Below are 18,288 nucleotides of genomic sequence, written 5' to 3' on the forward strand. Positions count from 1 at the left end.
TAGATCACATGCTTGTTGCAGTGTCCAAAGTTATTGCAGGGTGAACTTGGTAAGGGTTGGTGCTTGTACCCTTCTGAGGGGCAAAAAACATTAGTAAGTAAAGCTGGCCATACACGTAAAGGTTTGTCGTCATATTTGGATGGTCGGAACCAAAATCTGGTAACTTGACAGTTGACCATTTGCTTCAAAATGAATGAAAAAACGGACAATTCATACATTACCTGATTTTTGTTCTAACCAGCCAGATCGTATAATAAATATTTAGAGGTGTATGGTCAGCTTAAGTAGGGCTTTTTGCCCTTACTGCAGTTTCTGGAATCACGTTACTGGATATCTCTGATATGTCAATCATGGGCTTATAGCGTGAGAAATTTATCTTGTAATTTTTTGGCTCCAGACATTAAAGCTTGAGGCTATCCTTAAAAATTGTGGCTATGTATTAATACTAATAATTAAAAAAATAAATTCTTGCATACACGTGACCCTTTAATCAGCTACACATCAGAGGACATGTTTATATGAAAATGGTGTCAAAACCAGTGTATATTCAACTTCTGGGGATGGATTTGCACAGCTGGTGATAATTATCAGCAGCATTCCTCTCAAAATCAGACTTGGATGAATGGACTTGGGCAATTCTCCAGAAAGTGGACAAAGTCCCAATCATCATATGCAGGGCTTAAAGTGATCTTGGAGAGGTGGTGGAACTCATTTCCCCTTGAGTACGAGGAGGGGTGGACAACAGCATAGGTGCCGATTCTGTGGATGCTCAAGGTCCCGAGCACCCACGGAAATTGATGAGCACCCACGGGCCCGAGTCCCGCTGCTGGGCCGCCATATTAACTTGCTAATTTGCAGCTGCAGCACCCACATCACTGGACCCGCCACCTGGGAAACAGTATGCCGAGAAGAGTGTATTCTGTCCGCGGAGTACCTGCACTGTGGGGGCATTTATGTATGTAGAACTCTGTTGCCGTAATTTGAATATTGGAGACAACTGTGCTCCGTAATATAAATTGGTATTATTTTGTGGCCACACTCCTTCCCCATGAAGCCACTCCTCTATATTTTTTGGCTTGAGCACCCAGCAGCAAAAACATAAATCGGCACCTATGGACCACAGGTGAAAAAGAACCATAGAGCCACCAGGTACTGAGGAGGGGGAGGTTGCTCTTGCTCGTTAGTGACACTAGAGCCACCTGCATCATCTATGAACATGGGTGTTAGGACAGGCAATTACAGGTGGTGGAACTCTCCTCCCCCCCCCCCCCCCCCCCACACACACACACACACACACACACACACACACACACACACACACACACACACACACTTTAACCCCTGATCAAAGGCTTTAATATTTATTTCCTTTTAAAACATTTCTGGAAAATCAAGATAACTGAAATTAGAGATTTTATTTATTAACAGTTTCTTGTATAGCGCACACATATTCCGCAGCTCTTTACAGATAATTTTTGAACATTCACATCAATCCCTGCCCAGTGGAGCTTACAATCTGTATTCCCTACAACATTTGCACACACAGACATTCTATGGTTAATTTTTTTTGTTGGAAGCCAATTAACCTACCAGTGTATTTTTGGAATGTGGGAGGAAACCGGAGTACCCGGAGGAAACCCACGCAAGCACGGGGAGAATGTACAAACTCCGCACAGTTAGGGCCATCCTGGGAATCGAACCCATGACCTCAGTGCTGTGAGGCAGTAATGCTAACCATTACACCATCCGTGCTGCCTGTGAGATGGGTTAAGAGCAGTGGTGGCTCCAGGGGTGGGGCTTTAGCACAGTTCAAAATTCAAGTAGGGGTCATTTCATGATAACAATCGTTACATTTTTGACTAAAAAGATAATGTGAAATATATATTTTTTTTTTAGTATGAAAATTTTTTGTGGTACATCATTTAATTTTGAAGTAAAGCTTGTCATAAAAACTGGTAAAAAACGTTGCATGAAAAGAATATTTTTATGGAATGACCCATAGGTAAAATACCCTAACTGCCATTCCAAATGGAGCCACTGGCAGTTGGTGTGGCTCCCCTTTTAAAATTTTGAACTGGGGGGGCCTAGCAGGTGAAAGCAGAGGAATAAAATTAAGGCCTAATTTAGTCCATGATTGTTAGCCATTACCCATCCCGATGTACTGTGGGAGGGCAAAGTTCTTAGGTTGACTGCCAGATGGCTGTGCCAATTAGGGATACCAATCCCAGGGCATTTTTTTCAATCCCAGGATCCGGGATTGAAAAATGATCGGTCCCAGCTTTGGTATCCCTAAAAAACACACCCGCCCACCCCACACTGGCCTCCCTGCAGGTTTACTTATATGGGTGGGTGACGGCAGCATTAGCTGGGCAGGAGGTGAGGCCAGGAATTACAGTGCAGTCGGGAGCGGTCAGCAGTGATACGATGGTGCCGTCTGCGCAGTGTGACGGTCAGAGGTCACACTGTGCAGGACGCATGACAGGGTGGAAAACAGCTGGGCAGCATCTGAGTGGGTGAACAAAGATTTTTGTGTGTACCCAGCGCTGGACTAAGGGAGCTGCTCGTCTATTGCAGTGGGTTAACGCCCAAACCCAAATACATACAAAGCAACAAGGAAATTTAGCAATAGACTAGCGCTATATAGAGACCAAATAGGGTATATCTGGAATGTGGAGTATATGAGTCCCCGCATCAGAATTCTTCCTGGTGCCGTAAGAAGTTGGACTTACAATTTAATTCTAGCAGGTGTTCACATAAAAGTTTCTTTGTAAAGAACTTCAAGGTAGCGGAGAAGTGGCAGAGAAATATCAGCATGAAATCAACTTACATTTGAATTCTGTCTCGCGTGCGTATCAAAGGTTTCTTTAACAGCAGACTCCAGGTGACAGGTAAGACGAAAATTTATTCATACAGAGAAATCCACATAGATCCAAACGGTAAAAAGTAGTTTAAAAAAGTTCAAAGAAGCAGTCCGTGGCGAGGGCAGACGATCGGCGGCTTCTCCCTTGATGGCAGGCGTGCTGCAGACCACGCCGGCAGAGGGGCTCCGTGTATTGCCGCTGTAAGAGGTCTGACTCGCTGATGCTGCTGGAAGCGACTAGATCATCAACGCGTTTCGGATATTGTATATCCTTTTTCAAGATGTGCCGCTATGAGGGCCGGGAGGTGCTTTTAAAGAGGGCCTGTCCAATCACGTATTTTCAGGAGCAACCACTCATATTTGACCTAGCCCGGCTTCAGACTTTAGAATACATTTCTAACTAAAGTGCATAGTAGTGCCATTAAAATACATATTTTAAAAAGACATTAAAATACATTTGAACAAATAAAATCCACAGTAAAAATGGCATGATAAAAAAAGGAAACAATTGGCACAATAAAATATAGCAGCATATATATAGCAGCATTTATAATTGCACATAAAGTATTGATCTGACTGGTTTTTAACTCATATGAAGCCGGACATTTATGAGGGGAAAAAAGAGACACAAACAGAGGGGAACATGGTTAATATTATACAAAATAACACCATATCCCACATATATGGTGTTATTTTGTATAATATTAACCATGTTCCCCTCTGTTTGTGTCTCTTTTTTCCCCTCATAAATGTCCGGCTTCATATGAGTTAAAAACCAGTCAGATCAATACTTTATGTGCAATTATAAATGCTGCTATATATATGCTGCTATATTTTATTGTGCCAATTGTTTCCTTTTTTTATCATGCCATTTTTACTGTGGATTTTATTTGTTCAAATGTATTTTAATGTCTTTTTAAAATATGTATTTTAATGGCACTACTATGCACTTTAGTTAGAAATGTATTCTAAAGTCTGAAGCCGGGCTAGGTCAAATATGAGTGGTTGCTCCTGAAAATACGTGATTGGACAGGCCCTCTTTAAAAGCACCTCCCGGCCCTCATAGCGGCACATCTTGAAAAAGGATATACAATATCCGAAACGCGTTGATGATCTAGTCGCTTCCAGCAGCATCAGCGAGTCAGACCTCTTACAGCGGCAATACACGGAGCCCCTCTGCCGGCGTGGTCTGCAGCACGCCTGCCATCAAGGGAGAAGCCGCCGATCGTCTGCCCTCGCCACGGACTGCTTCTTTGAACTTTTTTAAACTACTTTTTACCGTTTGGATCTATGTGGATTTCTCTGTATGAATAAATTTTCGTCTTACCTGTCACCTGGAGTCTGCTGTTAAAGAAACCTTTGATACGCACGCGAGACAGAATTCAAATGTAAGTTGATTTCATGCTGATATTTCTCTGCCACTTCTCCGCTACCTTGAAGTTCTTTACAAAGAAACTTTTATGTGAACACCTGCTAGAATTAAATTGTAAGTCCAACTTCTTACGGCACCAGGAAGAATTCTGATGCGGGGACTCATATACTCCATATTCCAGATATACCCTATTTGGTCTCTATATAGCGCTAGTCTATTGCTAAATTTCCTTGTTGCTTAGCATCTGAGTGGGTGTTCAGATGCTGCCCGGCATTAGAATGCACATGCGCAGTGTAATCCTGAAATCACGGGATTGGATACTTTAATCCTGGATTTAAATACCAGACATTTTGGGGCCCAAATCCCGGGATCCCGCCGATCCCGGGATTGGCCACCCTAGTGTCAATGTAATTTACTCATGGAAGCATTACTTTATGTACATTGTTCTGCAATACCAGTTGGGCAGCCAAAAGCCAAAAAGTTTCCTTAACATGCCACAAGCATAAACTCCTACATGCCAGTTGTATAACCTTCATTACAAGCACATGGGCAGTATGACTGGAAAGTCCCTGAGCGCCCTTACACGTGTGTTTAGCAGCATTACTGGATTATCTACATTTGTATTAGCCTAGGGCAACTGGAACCTTTAATTAGGCCCTGCAAAAGTCGAATCTGGATTAAAAGGGTTACAGTGTCTAGACAGGCAGTCATCAGGTTGACAAATTAGCATAGAGCTTACCCTTGCATGGCTCGTTGAGCTTGCCATGCTTTGGGCCAGGTATATCACTCAGCTACAGCTGTGTTCGGCATACTATAAAATACATGTGGAGTCTGATCGGTATGAAAAAGTAGAAAAAAAAATTACCAAAATCATAAAAACTCACGTTGACCTTTTCATGTGTCGACCATTGTCATGTCGACCTTTTTGTCAATGTCGACCTTGTGCATGGGGACCTTTTTTGTCATTGTCAACCTTTTTTGCATATTGACCATCTATCTGAACACTGGTTGACCGATCATCCGAATACCACAAGTCCAGTTTAAACTTATCTTTTACTTTCAATGAGAGCTGCTTAAAGCCTTCTTGTTGCATTTGCCTTATTCTTACAATGTCATAAAAAAAAAAGCTTCTAATACACATACTGTAGGTGCCACTTCATAAATAGTGCCCCACTATCTTCTTACTCCCTCTATGAATTTAAGTGAGAAGGTTTAAAGCATACAGCATTTTAGTAGAATACGGACGTTTACATACTTAAAAGCGATAGAAAAGGTCACATCTTTGCACAGCATACTCTGGATATTTTTCTGCTTCTATGCAAAACTAGCCGCATTCCAGAATACAAACAAGAACAAAAACAAGAACGTTATTTTGTTGGTACACGTGGACCAATACACTTCTATTTCCAGGATGCATACACCAAGCATGAACAGAGGTGAAACACCAAGACACTCAGTGCTGGGCATCTGCGCCACTTTGTAGCAGAACTCCACTGTTATCCAGAACGTGATAAGTGGATGGAATGTTTAAATGGTATCAATTTTGTTTGTTTGTGTATAGTAAATTGAACATTTGTAATTATATCAACTTTAAATCGCATCAACATGAACTTTTTGTTTGTTTGTTTGTTTGGGAAAATTATATCTGTTTCACTTAACCCCTTACCGACGCAGCCTGTTTTTGCCTTCCTGACAGAGGCCTTTTTTTCAAATCTGACATGTATCACTTAAGTGGGGATAACTTTTTTTTTGCTTTTACTTATCCCAGTGATTTTGTTTTCTCGTGACACATTGTACTTTAAGTTAGTGGTAAATTTTGGTCGATACAGTTTTTTTTTTTTTGTGAAAAATACCAAAATGTCGTAAAAAAATTGAACATTTTGCAATTTGCAAAATGTTAAATTTTCTGCTTGTGAGACAAATAATCATACCACTCAAAATAGTTAATAACTAACATAGACCATATCTAAACTTTATTATTACATCATTATTTCAACCTCCTTTAATTTTTTTGGACACTAGGGGGCAGCAGAGTCAAAATTTTGACACATAACACAGTAAACACTGCTTTTGGCTGTTCACGTTTGAACAGCCAATCGCAGCGATCGCCGATGGCGTGGGCATCGCTGCCCCCCCTGGGCAATGAGGGAAGATGTCTGCTGTCAGGGACAGCAGACATCGTCCCTCTGTCACCGCGTCTATAGACGCGGTGACAGTTTAAAGTCATGACGTACATTTACGTCATGTGTCGGGAAGTACATCCCGACCATGACGTAAATGTACGTCAAATGTCGGGAAGGGGTTAATAACAGAAAGCAGAAAGAACAGAATTCAAAATAGATGTGAATGTTCATTTTATCCCCAACATCGTAAACGTCACATGCAAGTTTACGAAAGCAAATTAAAAAAACAGCATTTTTTTATTTATATTTAAGGAAAATATAGGTTAAAATAATTTTAAATTAGGCAATAGTGAAGACAATAGTGTTGCGATCACCTTAAATATTCCGGTCAGTCTTTAGGAGTATGACTAGGAACAAGCCTGGTTTCATAAATCATTTACGTCCACCAACCAGCAGTAGAGGTTGAACAAAACACTAATAGTCTGATATGCTGAGGTTGTAAACTTGTAATTTTACAATGCAGGTTTCATGCAGCACAGTACGACAGCAAACATTTGTCTGAGGCAAATCAGCCACTCACCAGTTTGGCTATTTTTCCGTAATCAATCCATCTGACTGTAGCAAAGTTTGTTGATTCGGCACAGTTGAATCCATGATTGAAACCGGCATGATACCCGTATGGGAAAGTGATCATAAATTCACCAGCTTCTTGTGTAACCTGCAGGGAAGAATCAAAAAAGCAAGATGGATTGTGAGAAGGAAAAAAAATGTATAATAGAGAAATCAAAGCAGGAAGAGAGAGAAAATGCTGGAAATATGACCTGCGTGGATACAAGAGCCAGCACAGTGCTATTGCTGCTAAGAAATAAACAGAAACAAATAAAGATACGTTCCTGATATGCTAAAATTCTCCCTATTGTGGCACAGGCCACTCTGTAGGTCTTTTGTGCTAAAATAACACATTTTATAGAAACTGCATGTTAGTGGACAATGACAAGTCACATAAAACACTTTAGAATTACATATTTAAGACAAAATGTAATGTGAATATAACATGCAAAATCCAGCCGTGTATTAGCTCACAGACTATGGGGCAGATGTATTCAGCCTTAACAAGACATAAATGCAAGGGTGATAAAGAGAGATAAACGTCCAGCCAATCACCTGCTAACTGCCAAGTTACAGGCTGTGTTTGAAAAAAGTCAGTTAGGATGTGATTGGCTGGACGTTTATCCCTCCTTATCACCCTTGCATTTTTCTCTTGTTAAAGCTTAATACATCTGCCCCTATGTCTACGTTGACAGTCAGTAAGTCGACACCAAGAGGAGGATATGCATAAACTCTATTAAAAAAATAAAAATAAAAAAATGGCTCCCTGGCCAGATTTAATACTAAAGATCCCCATCCACTACTGCCACTTCTCCAAGTGGACAAGTCGCAGGCAATACCCTTGAGCCACCCAGGAAGGTCCCGGGCTGCAGGATCGGGTCCTTTTGCATGCGATGTATCACATACAATACCATTCCCCGCTGCGGGATCCGGTGAAAACTTGGTGCAGCACTGACAATATCCAGCTGTGACCACACATTGGATCTGAATTGGAGGTTAAACACATGCGATATGGGCCCTTGTCATCAGATTTATCAGCCCGATGCCTCAGCATCGGATGAAAAGGACCCAAATCACATATGATCGTAGGATGATAGCAGTTACTTTTATACGTTAAGTTTCAGCCCTCAGCAATACATTGGGTAAAATTTACAAAAAAAAATACAATTACAGCCGATGCCGGATACAAATGCATGACAGCCAGTGGCTGTATTTTCAGAAAATACAATTCATAAAATAGGGCAGATTTACTAATCTGCCCTATTTACAGGATCCGTATTTCCCTATGGCTTAAGTGGCCGTATGCATTCCTATTCGGCGGCTATATATAAAGCAGCCAAATACATATTGGCAATCAGCACTGATCAATCAGATCCGTGCAGGATTCAAGGTGTAAAAAAAATGGCGTGGGGTCCTCACATGGCTATAACCAGCCCGGGGCTCAAAGAGCTGGTCCTGGTTTTAGAAATTTAGGGGAACATAGGGGCTCCCTGTAATTTCTAAAACCAGCACCAGGCACAAGGGCTGGTCCTGGTTCCCAAAATATGGGGGACAAAATGAGTAAGGGTCCCCTGTATTTTGAAAACCAGCACTGGGCCCAAACCGCCGGGCCTGGGCTGCACATGTGGGCCAGTCCATCGATAGGTGATCCATGTGAGATCTTTTAGCACTCAGTGCCACATACGGGATGCAGTCAATTTACCTACAAATCAAAATCCTGACGGTTAAAATACCAACAACCATTGACCGATGGTTAAAATACCGACATTTAACTTGTTCATACTTTACCATCTCATTGGACATGGAGGGGAAATATAATAGTGTGCCGAGTGCAGTGAGGCACCATGCCCGAAGCATGGCGAGCGTAGCGAGCCATGCGAGGGAACGCGGTACTACGTTTAACTGTCCATGTCGCACTGACATGTGCCAACAGGCGGAATTTCATGCCCTACCATCCACTAGGGTGTTTCGCTGGGGGACTCCCAGCTTTTCAAAGGCCTTTGAAAAAGCTGGGAGACCCCCAGTGAAACGTGTTAGGCTTCAGCACCCCCACTTCCTTTTTCCATTGCGGACTGTGGATTACAATAATTGGGTAAACAAACCCTAAACCTGGGACTGAAAAGCAGACAGCATTGTCAATTGGGGATATCCAAAGGAGATCAGAGGACAGCACAACCACTTCACGGGGAAAACCTCAACTGCAGCTTGGAGGAGTGGGAGCCATCCCAGATATGTGAGTGACACTGACTGTTTCTCTCCCCCTATCACCACTGTCCGTGGAGTCCAATAAGAACAGGATCCACTTATTAAAAGGATCAGTGGGATGCCACATCTGAAAAATTGCCCACAATCAAAGTGGAGATTTCATGCAATTTGCACCAATTGCTTGCCATTCAGTGGCATTTTTAGTGCTATTTTATGAATTTATGTATACATGAAGTATGTTTATAATAAATTTATTTTTTTTGTTTAACCAATAAATTGTTAAAAATGTGATGTGTTTAAATTCTTTCCTCAAATAACGCAGCTACCAAACTTTTTCTTTATGTTTTTATGTGTGTTTAATGTGACACTATTAAATTTGTCATTTATTCAATCTTTACTTCAATAGGTTTGCAATTTTTATTCCATAAATGGGATATTGGATCGCTGTTTGAAGATACTCACTGTTGCAAAATGTATGTAAATGTTTTTTTTGTCTTATCTACCCTTCTTGCTTAACCACTTAAGCACCAGTGTGACACTTATTTTTTATTTCTGCATGTATTTGAGGGTCTGAGGTGAAGGCCCTGAGTAATCACAGGTAGCACGGGTGGCATATTTGCAAATCTTTTTGAACCTCCGCTTTTTCTTTGTAAAGGCCAAATAAATTGAAGAATTATCAATTAATTAAAATTAACATTTGAGAAGACTAAACTCACAATCTGCTGTATAACTGAGTCCGCTGTGATACTTTCCATGTATGCTACATGGGAATTATGCCAGACACCTTGCACCATATTGCTTAAAAGGGATAAGTATAAGGACAAGGCTCTGTCTTACTGAAGGGGATTCACAAACTATTAGCAGTGGAGTGTATTTTGTCTGTTACCATCTGGCTTTTAAAATTAAAAACATAGTTCCTGCTCATATGAGTACTGTGTTTAGAAGATGCATAGTGTCCACTGGCTGGCAAACTGAGCAGTTTGGAGGTAATGGAACTAGTAGTGCACTGTTCAGAAACAAAGAATAGCGGAAGAGCACAGCAATCAGCACACAGTTAGGCAGTGTGTGACAAATAACTTTTGTCAAGAGATTGTATATATACCTGCTACTCGTTGGTGATAGTAGAGTACTGGTCTGTAATTAGTAGTTCAGAAATCACCTGATACAAACTGTCAGGGTGGGACTGAGAGGCCAGCACTGGCTGTAGAGGCATTAGGTCTTGGGACGCAGGGCCTTATTCAAGTTCACTCTTTCTGACAAAATCCTTCTTAGATGGACAAAACCATGTGCATTGCTGGAGGGGCAGATGTAACTTGTGCAGAGAGAATTAGATTTGGGTGGGGTTTTACTTCAAAGTGAGCTCTATATTGCAGTGTAAAAATAAAGCAGCCAGTATTTATCCTGCACAGAATCAAAATAACTCACCCAAATCTAATTCTCTCTGCACATTTTACAACTGCCCCCCTGCAGTGCACATGGTTTTGTCCATCTAAGAAGGATTTTGTCAGAAAGAGTGAACTAGAATAAGGCCCGCAGTGAGGAGGTTACTCTACCATCCCTCTCCCTTCGTCTGGTGACTTAAGGCACTAGGCCCATCACACTTCCACAGTTAAACGTGCACCAGGCCCGTGGCTGTTAATTAGGCCAAGCGGTGATGAAGGAACACTAACCCTTGTAGTGTTGCCCCTATAGGGGAATGAAAAAGTGATCTGGGCACCAGGCCCAGGCCCCTCCAACTCCCACCAATTAGCTTAAGCCCTTAATAGAGTGTACCTATGCACTAGGCTTAATGGATCCCCTGGTGTGTTTGAAGTGCGGACAGACTGTCTGGCTGACACCTTTTTTTCAGTTATACCAGCAGGTGGAGGAGCGGTCTGGTTTCCCATGTGTAATTGTTGTAAGACATGCACAGACTGTGAGGCTATCACCTCTCCAGTCCCTAAGTAGGATTATCAATAACATCTAGGGGCTGGCCAGCTCTAGATAGGGAAGTGTACAGCAGAAGATAGAGATTTAAAAGGGCAGTTCTGTCACTTGTTCTTGCACAATTATGCTAAATGTTGCTTCCCATGCAGGGCAGAATTTGATGTAGATCAACACACACTATCAAAAAAACAGAACTGACTAAAATATGTAGGTTCAGTGGCAGGGTTCCTGTGTCCTCCCGACCCACTTTAAATGTCCATGCATATGCATAAATGGATGGTCAGTCAGGAGAGAAGGAGCGGCTGTTCTCGCATGCAGACAGACACTTCAGAATTCTGTCTCGCATGCACGTTGCGTTTTCTTTCACATAGCTGTTACTGCACACACTCACAGTCGGCTTAATGGTATAAAACTTACTTTTGAATTCTATCCCAAATTCCCGTAGCAGGTTCTTTAAAAGTACACGATCCCTCTTATGCAAGGATTAAAAGTTTCAATATCCACACGATAAAAACTGTAACTATAACAGCTGTGTGAAAAAAAACACTAGGTGCATGCGAGACAGAATTCTGAAGTAAGTGTCTGTCTGCATGCGAGAACAGCCACTCCTTCTCTCCTGACTGACCATCCATTTATGCATTTGCATGGACATTTAAAGTGGGTCTGGAGGACATAGGAACCCTGCCGCTGAACCTACATATTTAAGTCGGATTTAGCGCTGGTGTTTACCCACCTCCTGTTGTATTTTTTTCATTTTGTTTCATTGGGAGATTGATGGTCTCCCGGGGTAATACTAGCAGCTGATTTTATTGGATTAATCTACTTTGTGGTTGCACCAGGACACAAGTGCTCGAATTTTTGTTGTAACACACACTGTCAGTTTGAGGGCTTTGTAATTTAGTTTAGTTAGCGGTGCCACACTAGTTAGCATTAGGCCCTAAACGGTGTTGTTGTCAATCCAAAACAAATATGAAAATTATGGCGCTTGACTGGTATGTCCCACAGGAATGATTTTTTTCTCATGATCAAGGAAAATAAACAAAAACAAAATTTGGTGTAAGTGGCACAAAATAATGAATATATAATATATTGGGGGTTATATATCCCAGGAAAGAAATCGTACTGAAACTCACACTAAAGTGAAGTGTAATACATGTATAGCGGTCTCTTTATGGGTTCACCGGTGTGAATGATAACAAATCATATACCAAAGTGAGAGCGAGCTCTAGGTGCGTACCATACTCACTGTAATAACAGGAGCCTTAAAGCATATCAAGCTATCTTTAACTGCTAACATCCAAATGTCACCACATGCAGGTAAATACTCCCAATTGCTAAGGTCGCCGTACCGTACTCACTGGAGGTGCAGGTTTAATACACACACAGCGGTTTCTTTTAGAGAATTGGTCCCCTTTAAATCCACTTTAGCTGTATCCACACTTGTTGAAGGAGTGTACCAGAAACAAAATAGGTGGAGGGCCAGTCTCAGTAAAAAGTATTTAATAAAAAGTACAACAGTAAAGTGGCCCAATGACCATAAGCCACAAATACAGAAAATAAAAACAATGAAATAACTCACTTATTCGTCCAACATGTTTTGGCAGTCCCAGCTGCCATTTTCAAGGATAGAGAGTGAGTGATCGGACAGGGGTTTATATACCTAGATGGAGTAGCCATTTCCGGTTCAGCTTAATTAAGGTGAACAGGACTGATCATTGCACAATAGTGCACTTTTGGTTAATGGAATATATAGCATAAATAGCGTGTACTCACAGGTATAAAACAGAGCGCAGCGAGCCCCATGAGGGCACGTGGATTACTTTACATGTATTCCATGTCCCGTCGCCTCACTGTGCTCGCCACACTTTATATAATCAACTCCACGCCGATGTGGATAGTGGGGGGTATGAACAGGTCGGGGAGACGCGTAACACGTCCGCTTGCCACGCTTCGGGCTGGCGTGGATAGCGGGGGTTTGCAAAGAAGGCATATACCAGTATGTAACATGGAGCACTGGCAAATGCCTCCTTTATTGTGCATGAGACGCACTTGCGCCCGCATCCCCCCTTTGTGCACAAGACACACGTGCTAAGGAACCCCCTAAACCTGTCCCCCTGAAATGGACACTAGTAGGCTTGCCGTACCCTGCCGCAATAATTACTGAGACGCTCCTGCGTCTCAGACAGATGGAGCACCTCTCTGCCAGCGCCCGCATGATCCCCTGTCCGCCAGCGCAGGGGATCTGGCGGTTACCGGCTCTGTGTGGGAGGCACTCCCTAGGCTTGCCAGGGACAGAGCTGGGCTGCCGCGGAGTCACTACGCTAACTACACTAGGCAGCCGTTGGGCTGTCACTACACTAAGTACACTATGCAGCCATTGGGCTGCCGCGGAGTCACTACGCTAACTACACTAGGCAGCCATTGGGTTACGCTGACAGCGTAGCTTAGCCTATGCTGAAAACATAGCATAGCCGGGCACCCTGCTATTACACAAGTACTGAATTATGTGTCCATCTGGGCTGTACCTATCCCAAAACCCTTACGATATTTCATGGTGCCAGTGACATTGTATCGTTAGCAGTGAGTGATCAAAGTGCTCAACTATCAAGACCCAGCTGTCTCAGATCTAGCAGTCCTGGAGCTCAATGGAATAGCTCAAGCTATGATTCAGAATGCTAGAAAAATTAGACAGGGCTACCAAGTGAAACAGTCTGTAACACAGTAATGTAGATAGGGAGATAGTAAGTCAAGCTATGCACCACTGCCATATTAGTCATCCAAGTCACAATTGTGTCACCTTCCTGCTAACATGGCAACTTACTGTAGAGAAGTGAGAGGAATATGGACAGTTAGTCATGAAAAAAAAACAGTTTTTAGGTTGGTAAAATACAGCATTCGATCTATATATTTCACTAAAATATGTAGCTTTACAAGCAGTTTAAAACAAGACATTGTCATGTGTGATGAGCTCAAGAATCTTTTCGGAAACAATCAGGCTAAGGTGACACCATTCCATAATGATTAAAAACACACTGAGCCAATTACCATGCTAACAATCTAATGCACAATGAAGAATGTCAAGGACACCTATCAAAGGCAGGAAAAATTCTTTGAAAAAATAAAACCACTACCTTACAACAGAGCAGGAGGACTGCTGTGATATAGTTAGACTAAGACACCTGCAGCGAATACCTGTGTTACAGGAAAAGTATCTGAAGACAACTTCTACCTCCCCGAGCAACAGATTTTTAGGGGGGCATCAACTCTTTTGAAATATGTGCAATGCACGAGATATAAGAGACATTTTTAATAAGGAATAGTTGCTACACAGTAGAGGTCTCTCTCTCACATGACAACACAAGCTCCTAACATCACAGATCACTGTTAATAAAGAACAAAATGCATTTTTCTAGATTGTCTGCTACACACATTAATTTATAAAACTTGTATAAACATCACATCTTTCTCAATTATTTTAGCTCTGAAGTTTGAGAGGTGATTGAAAACAGAGGAATGACCTCAGAAAGGGATATCCAGGGATAGTAGACAAACCGAAGTGCTAGATGATCACAAAGAAAGTGCTGTACAATTGGCAGCAGGCTGCCTTGTGGCAGTTTATGTGAGAAGACTCTACTTTCTGCACCGGACAGGTCATGCTACACCCCCAAATTGTTAAATTTAGTTTATAATTGGAAAGTACTTGATATAAAATACATATAAATCAATAGTGTGGCATTGGACACACCCCCTTTGAGTGACCACACCCCTTTTCCAGAAAAATTAAGAGTATTATCCAGTCGTATTTTCTGCTGGTAAGGTGGAGATTTATTAAAAGACAAATTACGCTTGATCCCATGTGCGAACAGGTACGACCAGGATCAGCTGAAAATAAGAATGAAGAATATAGCACATTTACTAAGCTGCCGTATTCTCCAAGTTCGTATTTACGGCGCTATTATGGCCCTGATGTCAGCGGTCCTCCCTCCCATCACCCGTGCAGTGCCTGTGTTTTTGCTGGCTTTGTTCACACGCGCGGCTGACCGATAATCAGATGTGATCAAACGCATTAGATTTATCACATGTAAAAAAAAAATGGCACATCAAGTGCCAAATCTTATCAAGCTCGTCTGGGGACCTCAAGGCCCCCATACACTATGAGATTTATCTGACCTGTAAAATTGCATCTGATTTCCCTGGCAGCTTCCCAGGAGGCCTACATACAATTTGACACTTGATGTGCCATTTTTTACATCAAATTTGTGTCAGATAAATCACATATGATTTATCACATGTGATTAATCACGTGATTTATCTGACGCAAATTGGATGTGCCATGAGATTTATCTGATGGGGTGGCCCTAGGGAGTGGCCTGAACAGTGCTATACCTTGCAGGTATTACTGTTCTGAGGAAAGGAGAATGGCGGTATATTTATATGTAGTTCGGGGGTGTCGTCACTCGTACAAAAAGAGCATAGAGGGGTATGGGTGAAAACCGGACCAGGACAAAACCCCCGGACCTCCGGACCGGACATCAAACTCTGCATTTTGGAGCTTGTAGCCTCCGGTCCGGGGGGTGTCCTGTCCGGGGGGCTGCCTGTCACACCTGTCACCAGGTAGTGGAGGAGGGGGAGAATAAAGCCTCCCTGTATGGTCCGGGCATGCAGCAAAAGCCGGACGGTCCGGATCGCACAGGGAGGCTGTAATCTCCCCTCTCCCATGTCACTGGTGATGGCTATCACAGGGACCCCCCCGGACAAGACACCCCCCGGACAGGACACCCCCCGGACCGGACCCTACAAGGACCGGACCCTACAAGCTCCGGACTGCAGATTTTGATGTCCTGTCCGGCGGTCCGGAGTGAAGTCCGGTCCGGTTTTTACATAGTCCCAGCATAGAGCAACATCCTGCACCGTCTGTACGCTGGTATCATCTGCTCCATGAAATGTTCTATATGTCCTTTTAGGGTCGTCTTATATGAAACAAAGGTGTGCAACTGAAGACTGCACCTCCAGTATTAGAACAGAACAGACAGCATAACCACTAGCAGCAGAGACCTGTGAATATCTAATGCACAGTCACTGACACATATACTGTACACTACAATACGTTCTATGGTGATCATTCAGCATCTCAGAAACTATTCACCTTTCCCATAGCCCCGTCTCCTAGTACTAGATAAACTGTCTGACACTTCTCACAAGCTAAAGTTTATTTACTTTTACACGAGCAGGGGAAAGGAGGAGGGGGGTCCGGGCTCTGCTCTGCTGCCTGTGGTGTCATTCATTCATTCAGCAGGAGAGACGGGGGTCTGGGCTCTGCTCTGCTGCCCGTGGTATCATTCGTCCAGCAGCAGGGGAGAGGTCCGGGCTCTAAAGCCCGTGCAGACAATCAGGAGAAAGGAGGGGAGGGGGGGGGAGGTGGGGGGGGGGGGGCGGCTCGAAACCCCGTTCTTATATTCAGTAGCAGGGGAGAGAGAGAGTCCGGGCTCTGTCATTCCAGCTTGAAGCAGGGAAGAGTGTGTCACTGCCGCCCCCTCAGCCCTCTTCCCTCCAATCGCGCCTGCCCCTTCCTGTGACGCCGGCTGCTGCTACTGTCACTGACACTGTTGGAGGATGGCCGCGCACCTAAAGGAGGTACCTAGAGTTCTACATATAGATATATCGCATCTGAAACATCGTGGGTGCTAAAAAGCACCCACGATGGCTCAGATTCCGATATATCTTATGTTCTGCAGGTACGACCACCTGATCCAATCTGATGAGCACGGGAACGCGCATCAGATTGGATCAGATGTCACAAACATGCGATTTTGGTCCGATTTCACCCGATTTATCGGCCCAAAGTGCCGAAATCGGGTGAAATCGGCCGAAAATCGCATAATGTATGGGGGCCTTCAGTGTAAAGGCCCCCATACACTATGCGATTTTCGGCCGATTTCGGCCCTTTGGACCGATAAATCGGATGAAATCGGCCGAAAATCGCATGTGTTTGACATCTGATCTGATCTGATGCGCGGTCCCGTGCGCATCAGATCGGATCAGGGCGTCGGACCTGCTGAAGATAAGATATATCGGAATCTGGGCACATCTTGGGTGCTTTTTAGCACCCACGATGTTTCAGATCCGATATATCTCCGGGTACCTCCCTCCGGCGCTGTGGACCTCCTCCAGCCCCCAGTGTAGAAGCAGCAGCAGCTGTAACATGTCACAGGAAGTGACAGGCACCACGGAAAGAAGAGGTCAGAGGGCGGCAGGGAGAATCTTCCGTGCTGCTGCTGCTGCTGCTAGATGTCAACTCAGCACACGCAGGCACGCAGCAGAGCCCTCAGCCCGGACTTCCCCCCCTGCTCTGCTGATATATGACAGCACTCCCCCCTCTCCTCTGCTGCTGGATGAAGGCTCGGTTAGCAGAGCCCGGACTCCCACTAGAGTGTGAGGGTCTAGTGATGAGCAGGTTAGACGTTTTTGTTTTTTATCTGTGACTCATTTACTTGTTTGCTCTGTGTATGTGTGTGTGTGTATATATATATATATATATATATATATATATATATATATATGTGTGTATATATATATATATATATATATATATACACATACACAATCACAGAGCAAACAAGTAAAAAATGAGTTACAGATAAAAAAAAAGTCTCATCACTAGACCCTCACCACACTCTCTGTACCCTATAAGTTCCCTATAACCCGTCACTGGGCCCTAATTCCCATGTACCAAGCCGTATGCCCCCTATACTACATCGCTGAGCTTTTACCCCATGTAGCACACTCTATGCCCCCCATACCCGGTCACTAGGTCCTTAACCCCATATCAGGGCCGGCGCTACCCGCTCAGAACAGCCTGCAAAGCAGGTAGGCGCCGGCCCTTAAAGGCGCTTCCTCCCCTCCTCCAAGTCTGTACACTCAGTAGTGTAACTGCGGGCTGTGGGCTGCTGGCTGCCGCAGCCTGCGCCTGTCAAAATATATGACAGGCAGCGGCAGGGCAGACACGGAGCGCTGCACAGGGGGAGTGGGGGCATTTAATTAAATTTCGGCACCGACCACGGCACTCTTTGCCGTTTTCAGCCTGCCGCTTAACTCACGCTGTCCCGCGGCTCCCGCCCTGTTGTGTGCTGCTGCCCGGCTCCAGTCCTGCCCGACATCATTATGCTGTGACGGCACGCACGGAACTGGCCCCT

General features: G+C 43.7%; 1 protein-coding gene across 8 annotated transcripts in view; it reads right to left on the reverse strand.

Annotated features, from left to right (window-relative positions):
• Nucleotides 1-18,288, reverse strand: part of KDM4C (lysine demethylase 4C) — a 494,625-nt gene that overhangs the window by 365,456 nt on the left and 110,881 nt on the right. For all 8 annotated transcript variants that reach the window (XR_014474177.1, XR_014474183.1, XM_083185981.1 and 5 more), the window contains exon 8: nt 6,936-7,073. Coding sequence is in view for 6 of the 8 variants with exons in the window: in XM_083185981.1 (XP_083042107.1) it covers nt 6,936-7,073 (138 nt within the window). In the remaining 2 variants the exon portion in view is untranslated. The remainder of the gene's footprint in view (nt 1-6,935; nt 7,074-18,288) is intronic.

Source organism: Crinia signifera, chromosome 1 (assembly GCF_055691185.1).
Source record: "Crinia signifera chromosome 1, ASM5569118v1, whole genome shotgun sequence".
NCBI lineage: Eukaryota > Metazoa > Chordata > Amphibia > Anura > Myobatrachidae > Crinia > Crinia signifera.